Below are 16,975 nucleotides of genomic sequence, written 5' to 3' on the forward strand. Positions count from 1 at the left end.
CCACCATCTTGCAAAGAAACAGAAATATGTGTGGTCTTTGATGGGGCACAAAGCATGAAGAAAAAAATCAAGTGACTAAAAAAGACCAGTTCAAGCATGGATGTCCCAATGTTGAGTAAATCAAGAAACGTTTATTGGTAAACCTTGCAAATAAAGGATTCAGATGCTTGGCAAAGCATAAGCAGAGAAGAAATTCTGAGGAACCCCTAAAACTTAAAAAGATGGGATTAGATTTATGGAAAAGGGTGGTAATAAAAGAAAAAGACAGTAAATAAAGAAGTAATGACAACCCCCCAAAACAAGACCAATGCAAAGTAGGAGTAGTTTGAAGTTTCTCCAAGCCCCTGAAAGAGGTCAATGCAAACCCAGAGCGTGGAGGGCAGGACAGAAACATTTCTCAGGGTAATGAATGGGACGATGTGTGGAACAGCAGGTAGTATAGATCACTCTCCTTTCCCTGCTTGTTCCAATCCAACAGTTAGTAATATCTGTATCTGGATAACATGGCGAGGGAGCTGCTGAGGCAACAGTGCCTTAGGAAGGTGCTGACTTCCACTGGACCTAGTCCAGCTCAAATCAGGCCCAGTCTGGCTCTTAAGTCAGATCCAGTCCATCCCAAGCCAGTGGCCACCACCAGTTCATAATGTAGGCTAACCAGCAAACTCTGGTAAATGGGGACTGTGGGAAATTGGGGAAAGTACCAAACCAGCCAACGCCAGTCAGTGGGGACTGCAGAATGGAACTGGAGAAGGGATTTCAATATGAAATTGTAGCCTGAACCAGGTGCAAAGGACTGAAGTTCTCTTACAGTCTCTTGTCGGTCTAGACTGACTCATTAACCCTGTACTGGAAACCAATTATATCCAAGCTCAGATGCAAAACCAAGTAAATTTTGAAGATACAGTTGGCTTCATTAAATGATACATGAATTGGGCAGTATCCCATCTGGCAAATAAGGGGAACTGCCATTAGTTGTACAAAAGGGAAGGTTTATATAGGAGGGATGGTGGAGCAAAGAAATTATTAGCAAAATAGGTCCAGTGTGAGGCCTCTGGTGTTATTTTAAATAATGGCTAATTGATAATGAAAGTCTCAGAAGCCAGAAATAAGGCGCAAACACTAGTGGCCATGGGCCAAGCATTTAAGTTCAAGGCTATTAGAGCACTCGCCACCTCAAGAAGACTTCTGGGATAGAATAAGTTGGTCACACTAATGGGTTAGAATGGACAAAAGGTCACCCACCAACCTCAAGGCAATTTCTATACAATGAGGTAAAACACCCCACAATTCCCAATCCCATGGCATGTCTCTTAGGTATCAGTTTGACTCTGAAAAACCCAGAGGCTTAGCTAAAAAGTGGAATCTTTTATATCTAAAGTTGACCAGGCCACCTTCTGGCATACACCTGCTTACTGTAGGTCTAAAAACTGTAGTTTCCCAGAAATTGCAAATATTTAGTCAAATGGCAAGATCTTACTAAAACCAACGTAGAATTACAATGGCCATTACGGTAAATACTCCAGTTAGAGAAATACTTTAAGAAGTGCACTTGAAGAACACTTGAAAGTGTTCTCAAATAGAATGGGATACCTATTTTTAATTGGTAGGCAGAAGCCGTCAAAATGTTTTAAAATTCTAAAAGTTTCACTGATTCACTGCAAACGGACGATGAAAAAGAAACATCCCTAAAAATAAAAGACTGACATATAAGACTGACATTAATTCCTATGGCCCTCCTCTCTCCTTTATTTGAGTACTATTTTTAGGAATCCTCTTTCTGAATTGCCTTTCCATTCTGAAGAGACTATTAGTTACTTTTTAAGATAAAGGCCATCCCAGGATGCAGGCAACCCTACAGGTGTCTTTCACTCTGGGTTAAAGGCCAAACTAAGGGCCAGAGCTAAATAAATTCTTAAACCCATAGATGATTCTGAAAAAGTTTTGTAAATAAATTACCTCCTGAGCCCAGTACAGAGAGAAAAAAAAATCCCTTCCTTTCTTTTTTTTTTTTTTTTTAGCATTTTTATTTATTTCTAGGAGAGAGAGAGAGAGAGAGACAGAGTGAGCAGGGGAGGGTCAGAGAGAGAGGGAGATACAGACTCTGAAACAGGCTCCAGGCTCTGAGCTGGCAGTCAGCACAGAGCCCGACGAGGGGCTCGAACCCACCAACCGCGAGATCATGACCTAAGCGAAAGTCGGACGCTTAACCGACTAAGCCACCCAGGCGCCCCAAAATCCCCTCCTTTCTAAACCCAGAGCAACTGATTATTGATCCCTGTTCTCCCAGGGATAGCTACTGCCTTCTTCATTGTCTTGTTTTACGTCCGAAGAATGTGGCTTGGCTTTCAGCCTGCCTGGAACGTGCAGGTTGTACATCTTGTAAAGACAGTATCTTTTGTGCCTTCTTTGAGGATGTGGCTAGGGTCCATGAGGTTGTTTAAAACTGCCACAAAAATTAATTGTATGTCCTGGGTGAGACTTGACAAGACACTTGAAAGGATTTACTAACTCTATGATCAGAAATTTGGCCAAATCAGAAGCTGATATTCAGAGCCTGAAAAGAACTTTTTTTTTTTTTTTTTAAGGACTTCTCTAAGCTAAATGTATCCAGAGCAGGGGAAAACATTCAAACATAAGGGGATGAGTATGAGTGTCCTTTGAAATAATTTAGGTGGCAACTTAATTCTTTGACAAATTAAAAGCAGCTACACTGGTTTTATAAATATGTTATCACCTTATGCCTGTTGGAAGAGCTAAAATCAAAAAGACAAGAAATAAGTACTGGTGAGGATGTGGTGAAAAAGGAAATCTGATGCACTACTGATGGGAATATAAATTGGTACAACCACAGTGGGTATGGAGGTTTCCCAAAAAAGTAAAAATAGAAATCCCATTTGATCCAATAATTCCGCTACTAGGTATTGATCCAAAGAAAACAAACACTAATTTGAAAAGACACCCGCACCCCTCTTTACTGAAGCATTACTTACAGTAGCCAAAATATGGAAGCAATCTTAGCATCCACTGACAGATGAATGGATAAGGAAGACGTGTGTATATGTATATACATATATATTATATATATATATACATATACACACACACACACAATGAATGTTACTCAGCCTTAAAAAAAATGAGATCTTGTCATCTGAGACAACATGGATGGACCAAGAGATTATTATGGTAAATGAAGTCAAATTGAGAAAGATAAATATCGTATGATTTCATTCATACGTGAAATCTAAAAAGTAAATGAGTAATAAAAAAAAAAGTCTAAAAAGCAGAATTAGACCTTTAAATACCCAGAAATGATGGTTGCCAGATGGAGGGAGGGCGGGAGAATGGGTAAATTGCATGAAGAGGAGTGGACGGCTTCCAGTTTTAGAATGACTAAGTCATGAGAATAAAAGGCAATATTGTCAATGATATTATAATAGTGTTTTATGGTGACAGATGGTAGCTACACTTGTGGGTGTACATAACATCAGGTATAAAGAAGCTGAATCATCATGTTGTTGACCTGAAATTAATGTAACATTGTGTCAACTATACTCAAATTTTTTTAAAGTGTAAGAATTCACACTTGCATACTATATTAAAATTCAGCCCTAAAATTAAAGAAAACTGAGATGCAGCTTTTTAAAAATAAACTAATGAATTTGGTGTTTTTGCACTTATATTCATGGCAGCAGTTTACAGCTGTAAGCTTTGAGGTCTGCAGCTGTGTTTACATGTCTCTCTCTATATACGTGTATATATAGTAAATGTGTGGTATTTTCTATCTCCAGATGGTATTCTTAAAATTAATTTGTAAATTTCATTGGTCTAAAGATCTATTTAATTGCGTTAGGGAAAATTAAGTGCTCATATAAATTAAATTCTCAGAAATCTAAGAGAAACCACCCAAATGTTTTTCAAGTTCTAGGATAATCTAGTAAATTAGTTTAAATTCATTGGTTTAATTAAAACAGGCATATCTTTAGAGTTATTGACATTGACTATAATGAAGATAAATGTTTTATTCTACCCGAATTACTAGTTTGATTACACTGTTGTAATTTGTCAACAAAAAAAACTTGGAATGACGACTGATTTTGTCTAATGTCTCATAAAATTTGGGGGGGTAATCTAAACTTAATTGCTGGAGCAAATGATTTAGATGTAAGTAGCAGAAGAGTTTACATATAAAATAACTATATTTTATGGTACATGTGCTTAAAAAGTTTTCCAAATCTCTGTTTGCACATATAGGAGGATTAGGAGGAAATTAACGGAGGACCGTGGGGGAGAAGAAGGGGGGAAATAGTGGGGGAGAGGGAGGGAGGCAAACCATGAGAAGACTTGAATGCTGAGAACAAACTGAGGACTGATGGGGGTTAGGGGGAGGTGAGGTGATGGGCATGGAGGAGGGCACTTGTGGGGATGAGCACTGGGTGTTATATGGAAACCAACTTGACAATAAACTATTTGTTAAAAAAAAAAAAAAAAAAGTTTTCCAAATCTCTTTGGCTGAAAATTTTAGGAGTCTTGCTAAATTAAATTAAATGCTGGGAAGTATTGAATATTTAGATTATTTCCCATAAAACCAATACTGTATTGAACAGAGGCTTATCTACTTTTAGTTTATTATAGAAAAACTGAAAGATATTTGGGTTTGTTAATTCCTCATTGGAAAACTGAAAAAAGCACATGCTTCTACAAATTATGAATACGTTTCATAATTTTTTAATCTAAAAATGCTGGTATGATATAGTTCACAATCCCTTAGTTTTGAGTAGAAATGAAGATTCCTAAGGGTTAAGAATTCTAATTAATGTTATTAAAGCTACTAGAAATAAGGGAAACATCTTTGTATGTAAACAAAGTAAAATGGAGAAGGTATAAGAAATGGAGATGTATTTTTTTTCGACGTTAAAGTAATTTTGTCCTCAAGAGCTGGTTGTTTAGAAAATGAACAGGACAAATCTGAATGTGGAAAACAAAAAACTTGTAAAGCTTCTGAAAAAGGAATTTTTGGAAAGGAACTTTATGAGTGGTCAGGCGTAAAAGTAAAATGAATAAGTTTTAATAGCAATAAGCTGATACAAAATTAGAATTTAGTTTTCTCTGTTAAAAGAACAAAGGTTTTTTTTTTTTTTTTGGACTTCTGGTCTGCTTTTGATAACAGATTGTGAACATTTCTTCACAGTTTCATAATGATCTGTGATCATATATAAGCAAACTTTAAAACTCTTTTATCGTATTTTTGACAAAGTTCCCAACACCAAATTCTAAACGATGTCTTTTCTGACCTGTAAGAAATTCTGGAGTTCTTCCAGAGTGTCCTTAGAATATTCCAAAAAAAATTATTAAACGAATTAGGCTTCTTGGATATATTAAATTGCATGGGAAGCATTATCAGGTAAGAATATTATGTCTTCCTCGTATTTGTAAGATTGTGGCGTTTGTGCATGAAGTTCATTTTGCTTCTGTAAAAACTGGCCCCACACTGCCAGATTTTTGCCATCCTAATGACCTAGCAACATGACTAAAGTCTGCTCCTGAATCAGAGAAATTAAGATGGGTCAAAAATGGCTAAAATAAGTCAACAGCTGGGACTATGAGAAACCAAAGTTGGCTGCTTGGTAATTCCCAGCTCTCAGGTAAATCCCATATTTTGGTTTTTACATTCCTTCATGCACTACAGTGCATTTAAGATGACTGACATTATATGAATCAACAGTCAAAGGGAGACTTCTACTCTTCAGGTCCATAATCCTGGAAAAAAACAATTTTTGTCCTCAAAGGCCTCACTCAGACCTCCTCTCTCTGGACCCTTTGAATACCTGCAATTGGACTTCATTCAACTGCCTCTTAATGTGGGTTATCAATATGTTCTTGTTATTGCACATGTTTTCTGATGGGTTGAAGCCTTCCTCTGTTGCAAGGCTAATGCCCCACATTGGCAAGGAAAAAAAGAATATATTTCCCAGTTAGGGTATACCTTCTACAATATCCAGTCCATGATCAAGGCACCTATTTCACTGGATAAATTATACAAGCTTTCGTGAAAAGTTTGCAAACTTCTTGGAATTTTCACCATCAATAAGGCAAGGTCAAAAGAACTAATGAGATCTTTAAACTTAAAATTTCCAAACTTGAAACTACTGAACTTCCCTGACCTAAGGTACTGCCTTTGATCTTGTGGGCTATTCATAGTACCCCACTTGGAAAACAAACTCATTCCACACGAGATAGTCACTGGTAGACCAATGCCTATTGGTATACAGCCTTCTGTACAGTTAGTATGACCTTGTCTCATGTTAGTATGACCAACTACTATAAGTCTCTAATGTCTCATGCTCAACCTATCATTAACATGTTAAAAAATCCTTCCCAGATCCAAATTCAGAGTGGATCCTACCGGTCACAGTCTAGATAGAGCATGGTGACTGAGTATTCTGAAGACAACATCAGAGGAAGATAACACTTAAACCTTGTTGGAAGGATCCTTACTAAGTGCTCCTAACCTATGCTCCAAAACTAAAAGATGCTGGAGACCTGAGAATCAAATGGACAAGGAAGTAGCGGACACTGAGGTAGACTGCTTCTGCCCAAGACAACAAATCAAGACTTCATACTTTAACTAAACATGAAACCATGAAACCCTTTATCCTTTTCATTTCCTTTATTCTGGCATTTGCCTGCAAAGATAATACCCTCATCTGTATCTCCTTAGCTACTACTATGGGGGGGATAAGCCTCTGAAATTTACAACAAACTTTTATTTCAGTCTAGGAGAAAACCTAACTGTGCCCCTAACTTTTAACAAGCAAAATAAGACATTTCATTGGTTGACTCCCCTGAATTTACACTGCTGAGTTAGAAAGGATCTACTAGGAGGCTTTCACGATTCATTGTTCACTCCTTTTGGCAGGTCCCTACCACCCTGGCTAGGGATAAATGTAAATGACTATGATCACGAGCTTCTTAATTCCGCAAACTGCAGAATCCACTGCTAAAGCAATAGCTGCCCAATAAAAATCCTTACATTCTCTCACCAAAGTTCTTCCCCTCCTCCCCCCAAAAGTCTTAACAATAGGGTATCCCATGATTATCTTTTAGCTGAGTAAGGAAGTTATCTGCTGTGGCCAACATCACCTGTTGTATTTGGATTAATACTTCTGGGGAAGGTGAAACTCAATTATAAAAAATCACTAAGCAAACCACTTGCTCTAAAAGGAGAGTCTTTCAACAACGTCTTTCTTTTTTTTTTAATGTTTGACTTATTTCTGAGAGAGAGAAAGAGCACACTCGTGAGCGAGCTGGGGAGGGGCAGAGAGAGGAGACACAGAATCCGAAGCAGACTCTAGGCTCTGAGCTGTCAGCACAGAGCCTGACGTGGGGCTCAAACCATGAACCGTGAGATCATGATCTGAGCCAAAGTAGGAAGCTTAACCTACTGAACCACCCAGGCGCCCCAACAGGGTCTTTCCTTGATTGGTTTGGGTCTTAGGGGCCATGACTCCAAAGTGCACTCCAAACACTGGGAATTATCCTGTTTACAGTCATTATAAAAATCTCTCTGGTGAACTGTAGCTTTAAATGCCTGTTTATGATTGGTTGCTAAGTATCAAGTGGATGATCTCCCTGAGACCCGAACCCTGGAGAAGTGAAGAGAATGCCCTCTGACTTGTGAACACTATAGACACATAAAGTTAGGAATCCCTGGAAAAAGAAAAGATGAGACAGAGCTTTGGAGACCCAAGAAAAGTCATTTTAGGCCCCCAGCTATTTTTATGACCGGTACACCAACAACTGGCTCTACTCGCCCAAAGACACTTCTTGTAGAACTTCCTAGAAGGCACTGGGATAGCAAAGAAATGCAAAAAACCTCAGTAGTTAAGGATTCTAAGGAAACAAAAGGGAATGCAAAAAGTAACATTCTCTATCAGGCTAGGAAATAGCTGAACCAGATTAGAGACAATAAATCAACCTCCCAGTGTTGGTTTAAAAGTAAAAAAAAAAATTGACCTAAGGCATATTCTTTCTTGAGTCTTTTGTGTGTGTGTGTGTGTGTATTCGCGCAAGCGCACAGGATTACAGCTTATTTATTTACTTCGAGAGAGAGAGAGAGAGAGAGAGAGAGAGAGAGAGAGAGAGAGAGAGAAAATTTGGGGTAAAATTTATTTACTTAGAGGGAGAGAGAAAAGAGAATCCTAAGCAGACTTTTTGGGGCTTGATCCCATGAACTATAAGATCACAACCTGATCCACAATCAAGAGTCGAATGCTTAACTGACTGAGCCACCCAGGAGCCCCTTTTGGCAGTATTTTATTCCCACATTGAGCAATGGGAAAGTAGACTAACTGGAGCCAGAGAATTAATGATGCTGACCCTTGCTGGTTCTGGTAACTTCAATCAACTTGGCCTCTGTCAACTCAGGATGACTTTTGCTCCAAATTCTGTACTGAACTCTCCTTTGACAGGCCCCTCCACCAATACACATGCACCGTTAGCTTAAAACTTCCTTAATTTTGTTGTTCAGAGAGACACTGCTTTGGGAAATATCACCAGTGTTTTCCTTAGTTGTTACAAGTAAAATTCTTCCTTTTCTGCTCTTTCAGTTGGTTGTATCCTTTGACAACACCCATGAGGTGAATCCAGTTTCACTTTACAATATCAAGGTGTTAAGTAAAAAAGTCAAGACCTATGGATGCCACAAAAGGAACAACAAAAACTCCCTGAACTTCAGAGCCATAGCTGAAAGAGACACTAATGCCTTAAATTTTGACCACAAATCCTGGTTAAGCTGAGAATCTGATAAAAAAGGGAACGATTGTTAAGGTAATCTATCTAATAAAACTCCTTGCCCTTCCGACTAAGGGAAGGTGACCTTAGGTGAAACAATCCTTTCCTTTTGCTCCTTCCTTGCCCCAGTCTTCTTCCTATAAAAACCTTCCGTTTTGTACAATTCCTTGGAGCTCCCCTCTACTTACTTGCTACATAGGATGCTGCCCGATTCATAAAGCCAACTAGATCTTTAAATTAAACTCAGTTGAGTTGCTTTTTAACAGTCTGTTGACACTTTTCCATCAGTCACATCACCATCTTCTTTGAAAACTAGGCATTAAGCTAAGGAGATTGGGCTTTTCTGGGAAAGAGTTAGGAAACTACTATAAAGGAATACATGGTCAAATCTGAATTTTAGAAAGATTATTCCGGTGGCCATGTGGAAGAAAAAAATTAGAAATGAAGTCAGAAAAATAGTTAGAACCCAGCGGTAGTAGGGATGGACTGAGTGGAAACAGGGTAACAGGTTTCTGGCTTAGGTAGCAGAGAGTAGAGAGCTGGGAAGGAGTTCTGGGGGAGGAAGGGAAGAGTAGATCTGGCTGGATTTAACTAGCAATGGAGAAAAAACTGTGTGGTTAATTTTTTTAAACAGGTATGGACTGATGCTACTAAGGGGAAAGTTAACTAGGGGAAAATTAACTGGAAGTAGTACTTGAGCTGTTATGATCCACTTAGGAAAAATTTTCTTAAGAGTATTATGATTATGCCATATACTTTACAACTGTAATTTTTAATCACTGGTTATAAACGGATCATATCAGATAACATATCAAATTCAGTTAATTATGGGACTGTCTGACGTACATAATTTTAAAGTTTATTGTAAAAGCTCAATTTTTTTTAGAGTCACAAAGTTGACATTTTATAGATTTCTGTAGCTTCAATAGGCTAAAGCATAGCAAATTCCTGTAGGATTTTTTATTCCAACAAGTTATTAAGGTGATTTTCTTCCACAAGAAGTTTTAGTACTTATAAAAGATAAAGTACCATCGCTTGTAGTACAACAGGGAGTAACTACAAACTGGGAAATGGAGACAGCTACTCTTCAGCTCAAAGCAAATGTTGCTATGTGGAAGAAGAACTGTCAGATCTTTCTATCTTAAAAGAAAAGTTGGAGGGGGAAGTGGCTATACAGGAAATTTCTAAACCTGCTACTCAATTTTGTAGTGAACCTAAAAGTGCTCTAAATAAAGTCTTATTTTTTTTAAAGTTAAAAATTCGGGTATTTTAATAAAAACATTTCAAATTACAAATGCTAGCAATGAACCCGTACTTCAAAAAATATGTAATGTTGAAACAGATGAAAACATATACACATACCCTTTCATTACAGATTAGTTGTGTTACCAAGTTCATGTATAAGTCCTTCTGAGTGAACAGTAAAATCTATTGAAAAAAAATTATGGAATTTAGGTTTACTTGAAAAACAGTTAGTTTAGAGGAGAAAGTCTTATTAACTGTGAGAAAGGAGTTAAACTTAACAGTTATGAGGCAGAAAACTATGCAGTAGCAGGCTCTCCAAGGAAGTTATAAGGCTAAAGGTTTGGGCAATCAGAATAATGGTATCCAGGGACTGGCAGCCAAAGAAAAATCCAAAATTATTTTCAAAGACTATGTAGATTGGCACCATTATTTTTAAGAAACAAAACTAAAATAATTGCCATTTACAGAGTACCTACAAGTTTCTTTACATGTATCCTATCTAAAATCCTTCATAACAGATACATTTCATTTGGGAGGAAACTATCCGAAATGGTCTGGCTTACTGAATGGCAAGTCAGAAGTATTCGTGCCAGAAGCGAATGAGTTATAGATGGGCTTGTGAGGGATCCACAAACAATAAGCTGGCGAGAAGCCTGGAGGCTACGAAGCAAAGGCTTCTCTGCTGTGGAAAGAAGGAATATAATTTGCCATATGCTCATGTTGTACCACGTACTATAATAAACATTTATATATATATATATATATATATATATGTCACTGAAATATTAACAATCTTTCATGACAGGAATCACAATTCCTGATTTTACAGATGGGAACTGGAGGCTCAGAGAAACTGAGTAACTTGCCAAAAGGTCACACTGCTATTGCGTGTTAGAGCCAAACAGGAATCCAGGTCAGTTTGATTACAAAGCTTTCATTCACCTAAGTCATGCTCCTCTGTACAAAGTCAGTAACTTTTGCGTACTGCCATTTATGTTGCTCAAATACATTTTGTCTTTTCTCTAAGAGAGTGCTCATACCCAGGAACCTGAGGAACCAGGTTCCTCAGAATTCCACAGCTGGTCAGGGCGATAAGAGATCAGGCAGTTAATCCTCTTACTTCAGGGGTCCTAAGGCCTATTAAGGTTCTGAGAGCATCCGATGTTGCAATGCCCTGAATGATAGAGCAGTGTCTCCTAACTTCCAGGTCAGAGCCTCCTTCATTAAGAAGATTCATCGAGACTATTCGGTCATAATAGAGGGAAAAAGAAAAAAGAAACAACTCTGACAAACATGGTAACTACCAAATTAGATTTTCCTATTAAATATAAAATAAAAATAGCACCATAATTACCACGTAATTATTAAATGAAAGCAGAAGTCTTCTACTTGAGAGATCTGATATCTCTAAGTAAAAGGTAATAAAAATTACTATTTGTATAACTTTGAATTTACATAGTTAACTACTGTTCCCAACACAGCTCCAAATTATTGTTTTACAGTTAAAGAACATAATTAGCTAATTAACTTAAATATTGTTTAGAGAGGATAGTTAGAATAGTTAACTGTTAAGACCATCAGTTTTTAGTGTGTTCTGATTGTAGTACAATGCAGGGAAATAATTAGCAGCTTCACTCCTAAAGAATCTTTAAATATTGGGATTAGAGAGTATCACTTGGGATATTTTCAATTTCAAGTACTGTAATTGAAAACCCAGGCTCAAAGGGGCTTAAACAGTAAGGGGTCATTAATCCTGAAGAAGAGTTAAGTCCAGAGGCATCAAAGGTTCCAAAGCTGGCTAAATTCAGCCTCACAGTGTTATCATGGGCATTCCATCTTTCTCCTCTACCACATTTGGTAGTTAGCCCGTCTTCATGAGCCAAGCAGTTCCAGATGTCTCACTAAGAGAGGAATTTCCTTTTAGACACCTCTACCACTTAGAAAATGTTCTGAGCAGCTCCCCAGCCGACTTCTCCAACTCCCATGGAATAAGATTAGGTCAAGAGTCTGTCTTCCACAATAACCTGCAGCGTAAATGATTGGCTTAAACAATCATTAGTTGCCTCCTGGAGTCGAAAGAGCACAGCCTCTCTTAAGTATGTGATCGCACACTGGGAAAGCAGATTAAAACTGTTGTTCTTTCAAGAATCAAGAAGGGGAGGGTGGGGGGTTGGGAGGAGAAGGGATTAGGGAGGGAAACCAAGAGTTTCCCTTAGAGTGTGCTTCTTTAGGAAGTAGAAGAAACAACAGAATTAATTCTACTCCTGCCCACAAAGACAGGAATGTTAGTGGTACATTGAATACTGTGATTACAGTTACTCAGAAAGTGGAATATATTACTTGAGCCTAGTCTACATAACTTCCAGTTTCCATTTTCATACAACTCAAGCATGCTATTATGCTTTGGTTAAAACTTTTGTTTCTCTTCGATGACAGTTTCCCATTTGACCTGCCTTACCAGTAAGGTTAACATGAGGAAATACACATAAAATTCAGCTAAACTTTAGAAGAGGCCTGAGAAAGATGAGGTAAAAATTTCCTAAAGTACCTAAAAAAGGAGTTTACATTCATTTAAGGAACGGAATCACACAGAAGTAAAAGGTGGAAGGTATAAAAAAGAACGGGGTAACTGGGGGGCTCAGTCGGTTAAGCGTCCGACTTTGGCTCAGGTCATGGTCTCAAGATTGGTGGGTTCAAGCCCCGTGTCAGGCTCTGTGCTGACAGCTAGCTCAGAGCCTGGAGCCTGCTTCAGATTCTGTGTCTCCCTCTCTCTTGACCCTCCCCTGCTCACGCTGCCTCTCTCTGTCTCAGAAAAAAAAATTAAATTAAAAATTAAGAAAATAAAAATTAAAAAAAAAAAAAGAAAGAAAGAAAGAAAGAACAGGGTTACTGAGGAGGGCAGAAGCTGATACTTTCCTGACTACAAAAGAGCTGCTCACCTTATGTCTGAAGAAGGGATAGAGTGGGAAACATTAGGGAAGTGGGCTGCATGCAGCAAGATATTGATATTCTTGATTTAGGAAGCTTTTGGATTATTCATTAAATATCATCTGAAATACTCTTTCCAACTTTTGCAGAGGGCACCTTCAAATTCGCCAATCACACTGTCTTACTGCACAAAAATCTTTATAAGTTACAGTACTGACTTTGGCTACTTAAGCAAAATATTGTCACATACTGCATAGAAAGATCATTCTTACCAACTAGTTTTAAAATGTATGTCATGAGTTCAAATGACAGACTTAACAAGAACAGATGGATGACACTTTTTTCTGATATTGTACTATTCCTTGAAAACTGTAAATACAGGACCTAATTATCTCCAAAATTATCCAAGTATAGTTAATAAATGTGAAATATTTCAATAAAATGAAACTACAAGGATTTCTATAAAAGAACTTAAAAGCTTAAGCCAATTCCAGCCCTTAGATTAGCAGTTCTTATTATAGAATGTCACCTTATTTGGGAGACCAAAAAGACACAAGTCAGTTCCCTTATTTACTACCCTTAACAGCAAGAGGCTTTAGAGTACTTAAAAAAATTCAACTCCAACTTCAAAGAATAAAAATTTGCCAGCAGTGAGACTATTTAACAAAATACACTAAAGACTTTAAAGCAATGAATTCCCAACATATGGTTCTAAAAAACATTTTGGCAATAGGAGTATTAGTTCAGTATATAAACAATCTTCCAAGGTGATACCTTCTAAGAGGACAAGTTTTTCTTAGGTTTGTTCAAAATGAGTCAATGCATTTCATAAGTATATCTTGTAAGAGTAGCTCTTACACGTTAACAAAGAACAAGTAAGACTGATTTGGGGGAGAGGGGGAGACTGACCTGTAAGTACTCTGAGAAAGCCACTACTGAAACAAATAGCATGCCACTCTTTCCTGTTCAATACCATACATTTTCACATTTCGAAAGTTCTGAACAAGCAGAACAATTGAGATAAAGAACTGAGAAACACCTGAAGTTCAATCAGCAACAGCCCTTAATTTAGCCGTACTAATTTTGCTGTGAATTTTTCTTTTAACAGTATATTTAACTTAAAAGTATTCTACATTGTAACCTGCTTGGGAAAAATTATTAGAGTAACAGATAAAATGGCCCCTAATAGCTCATCCAAAAAGAATTAATTTTATCGTCTCATGGTTTTTAAATGCATGAAAAATCCATTTAACGAAGACTTGGGGTTGAGTGATGGTGACATCTTTACATTAAGACACGTTGTGACACTGTGCAGTAAATAAACTGTATAATTCATATCAAGAGGCAGTTCCAATTTTTGTAAACCACAAATATCTGCAATATAAAAGGCTGTAGTTTACAGTAAAAACCTCTGAATATTTGTAACCTGACCGTGCTGAAAATGATAAACTCACAAGAAGGGGACACATGAACATGAACGTAAGGCAATTCCTGAGGGTGGGAGTAAGAATAATAATGTGAGAGATGTAGACTTGGAAGTCTGTCAAACTGGGGGAGGCTGTGGGAAAGGGGTAAACCTTAAAGACTTAAGACGATTGAGTTTGTCATTCCCAGCCGAAAAGAACTCAATGATTTAAAAAAACAAACAAACAAACAAACAAACAAAAAAACCCTTTGGTTTCTCTTTCCTTTTGTTACGAGTTTGTTTTCCAAAAAGTCTTACACTCTGTGAACCTGGAGATTACTCTTTACAGTTCTTTTCAGCCAAGTACAGTACTTGGACAATTCTGCCAACGTGGCAATCAGGTGGGCAAAGGGAAAGGCTAGTGAGGAGGCAGAGCAAAGAAGGGGATACTGGATACAGGATATAAGCCCGATTAGAGCCAGCAGCGATGTGTCAGGAGGGGGTGAGCAAGCCGAACTGGAAGGGCTGAGCCGTGCTGAGGCAAGAGTGCGGTAGGAAATCTTGAACAGGGGTCAGGGATAGGAGAGCAAGGGGGAAGGAGAGCAGGCCAAGGAGGGTAGATCAAAAGGAGGCAGCTGGCGGGCAGTAGGCCTGAGGAGCTCTGAGTGTGTCTAGGACCAGCCCACCTCCCGCCCCACTTTCTCCTCCTGTCGGAGAGGCAGCGACCAGTCACCTGGAGTGTGAATTCCGGAGGGACTCTATGAGGCGCTGCTTCTGCTGCTGGAGGCTGGTGAGGCCACCGGGGGACCCCGCTGCGGAGGAGGAGGCGCTCTTGGTCAGGGGAAAGAGCCAGCTCATCCTCCCCGGGGCCCCGGGCCCGAGGCCCTAGAAGGCTCTGGCCTGCTTCTCCCAACTGCTCAACCCGGCGGTTCCCCAGCGACAAGGAGGAGCAGTCCGGGACGCCCGGGTCCGGAGCGCCGGGGGTGCCGCGTCTTCGCTAAGCAAGCCCAAGCTGAGGGGTCCTTGCGCCCTGGGCGAACCACCCTGACTGTGGGCAGTTAGAGAGAGGGAAGCAGCCGCCCGGGACAGGCAGCGCTACCTTCACTGTCCCGACACCCAAGCCAAGCAGCCCGGCAGCCTGACGGATCCGCGCTCCACCACCTCTGCTTCCGTCACCGGCGTGCTCCGCCCCCTCTGCGTGTCGCGTCATCACCTAGCGCCCCCGCCAGGACGTGCGAGAAGCGACGGCGCAGCACGGTGCGGCGCAGCCCCGGCTCCCCTTCCCCCCTTGCTGGGCGTGAGGTGTCTATGGGGCACCCGCTGCTGCTGCCGCCGCTACCGCCACCGCCACCGCCACCGCCGCTGTTTGCTGTCTCTATGGCGAGGAGGAGGAGGAGGAGCGCGAGCTCAGCGACACAAGTAGATCTTGCGTCTGCCGGGGGGAGGGGCGGATTGGGGAAGTAGAAAGGGGGCGGGAACGATGAACCTGAGAGGGTGAGAGATGGCGCCAGCTGGAACGCGGCAGGCGAAGGAAAGGGCTAGGCGGCGGGTGGAGGGGGGCAGGGTAACGGGCTGAGGGTGTGTCAAAGAGGTGGCGCGGGGTGATGACGTAAAGGCTTTGTACCTGGGGCTTCGACGTTGTTGGACGGAAATTGGGAGTGGAGGGCGGTGGCCTAGATCCTCAGTTCCTCGTATTTCTTTTCGCAGCAGTTCTTTGGAGTCAGTCTGGCTCCAGTAAATGGTTACCAAGCACCTTCACACTGGCCCTGTGCCAGGGAAGAGAGTTATCTATCGCTTGAATGCCTCTGTGCTGTTCTCTCGTTTCTTTGGGAGGCTTCAGTACGGAGATTCTGTCCAGTAATGAGAGGGCCTCTAGTGCCTCCTCGGGGATTCTGGAATTGTAGAGAGAGGTGGAGAAAGCATCGTTAAGCTACAGGGTCTTTCTGATGTGTGCGTGTGTTTGTGTTTAGCGGAGGGGGAGGGGGTGTCCCTGGATCTTTGGTTTCCGTTCTTGGAGCACTCGAGGTTACTTACATTTGTGACTGAAGTGTTGGGGGTGGGGAGGGGATCAGAATTCCCTTTCTTACCGTTGTTAAGATTTTTTCAAACTTCTGTGATAAATTAAGGAGCATTGGTAATTTTCCTGCCGAAGAATCAAAACGTTGGTGTGTACTCTTAGCATTGTGTACCATGATACGGTGTTTATGGAGCAGAAACGTGAGATGTGTGTTTGGTAACCAGGGGAAAAAATGCTGGTGGTTTTTAGGAAATTAGAAACCATTTGAAATGCATACACCGTATTGCTTCCTCTCTTTCTCCTTCCTGCATTATGGACATTCAAATAGTTTCCTGCAGTTGTTATTTTTCAGACAGAGCTTTTCTTTGTTTTCGTTGTTGTTGTTGGTTTACTAAAAAGTCCCTTCCAATCTGACTTGAATAAATGACAGTAAAATAGATTTTGTAATCAAATCAGATTTTAAATGTTCTGTAAAAGCAAACACTACCTTTGTCCTAGTAACATCTGATCTCGTCACATGTATATCAGTATTTAATTTTTCATTTTTTGTCTGGAGATGGATGTGTTTTAAAGAGTTTTATCCAGGG

At 39.9% G+C, this 16,975-nt stretch overlaps 1 protein-coding gene across 3 annotated transcripts in view; it reads right to left on the reverse strand.

The window, feature by feature from the left end:
• The window catches only part of VPS37A (VPS37A subunit of ESCRT-I), a 42,101-nt gene extending 26,558 nt beyond the window's left edge, over positions 1-15,543 (reverse strand). For 2 of the 3 annotated variants that reach the window (XM_039256304.1, XM_039256303.1), the window contains exon 1: positions 15,105-15,524. In XM_039256304.1, coding sequence (XP_039112235.1) covers positions 15,105-15,229 — 125 coding nt within the window. In that variant the 5' untranslated portion in view covers positions 15,230-15,524. Of the gene's footprint in view, positions 1-15,104 lie in introns of all 3 variants that reach the window. The other variant, XM_039256305.1, reaches the window with a different exon arrangement.
• Between the last annotated feature and the right edge of the window lie 1,432 nt (positions 15,544-16,975).

Source organism: Hyaena hyaena, unplaced genomic scaffold (genome assembly GCF_003009895.1).
Source record: "Hyaena hyaena isolate Hyena2069 unplaced genomic scaffold, ASM300989v1 scaffold_562, whole genome shotgun sequence".
Classification (NCBI taxonomy): Eukaryota; Metazoa; Chordata; class Mammalia; order Carnivora; family Hyaenidae; genus Hyaena; species Hyaena hyaena.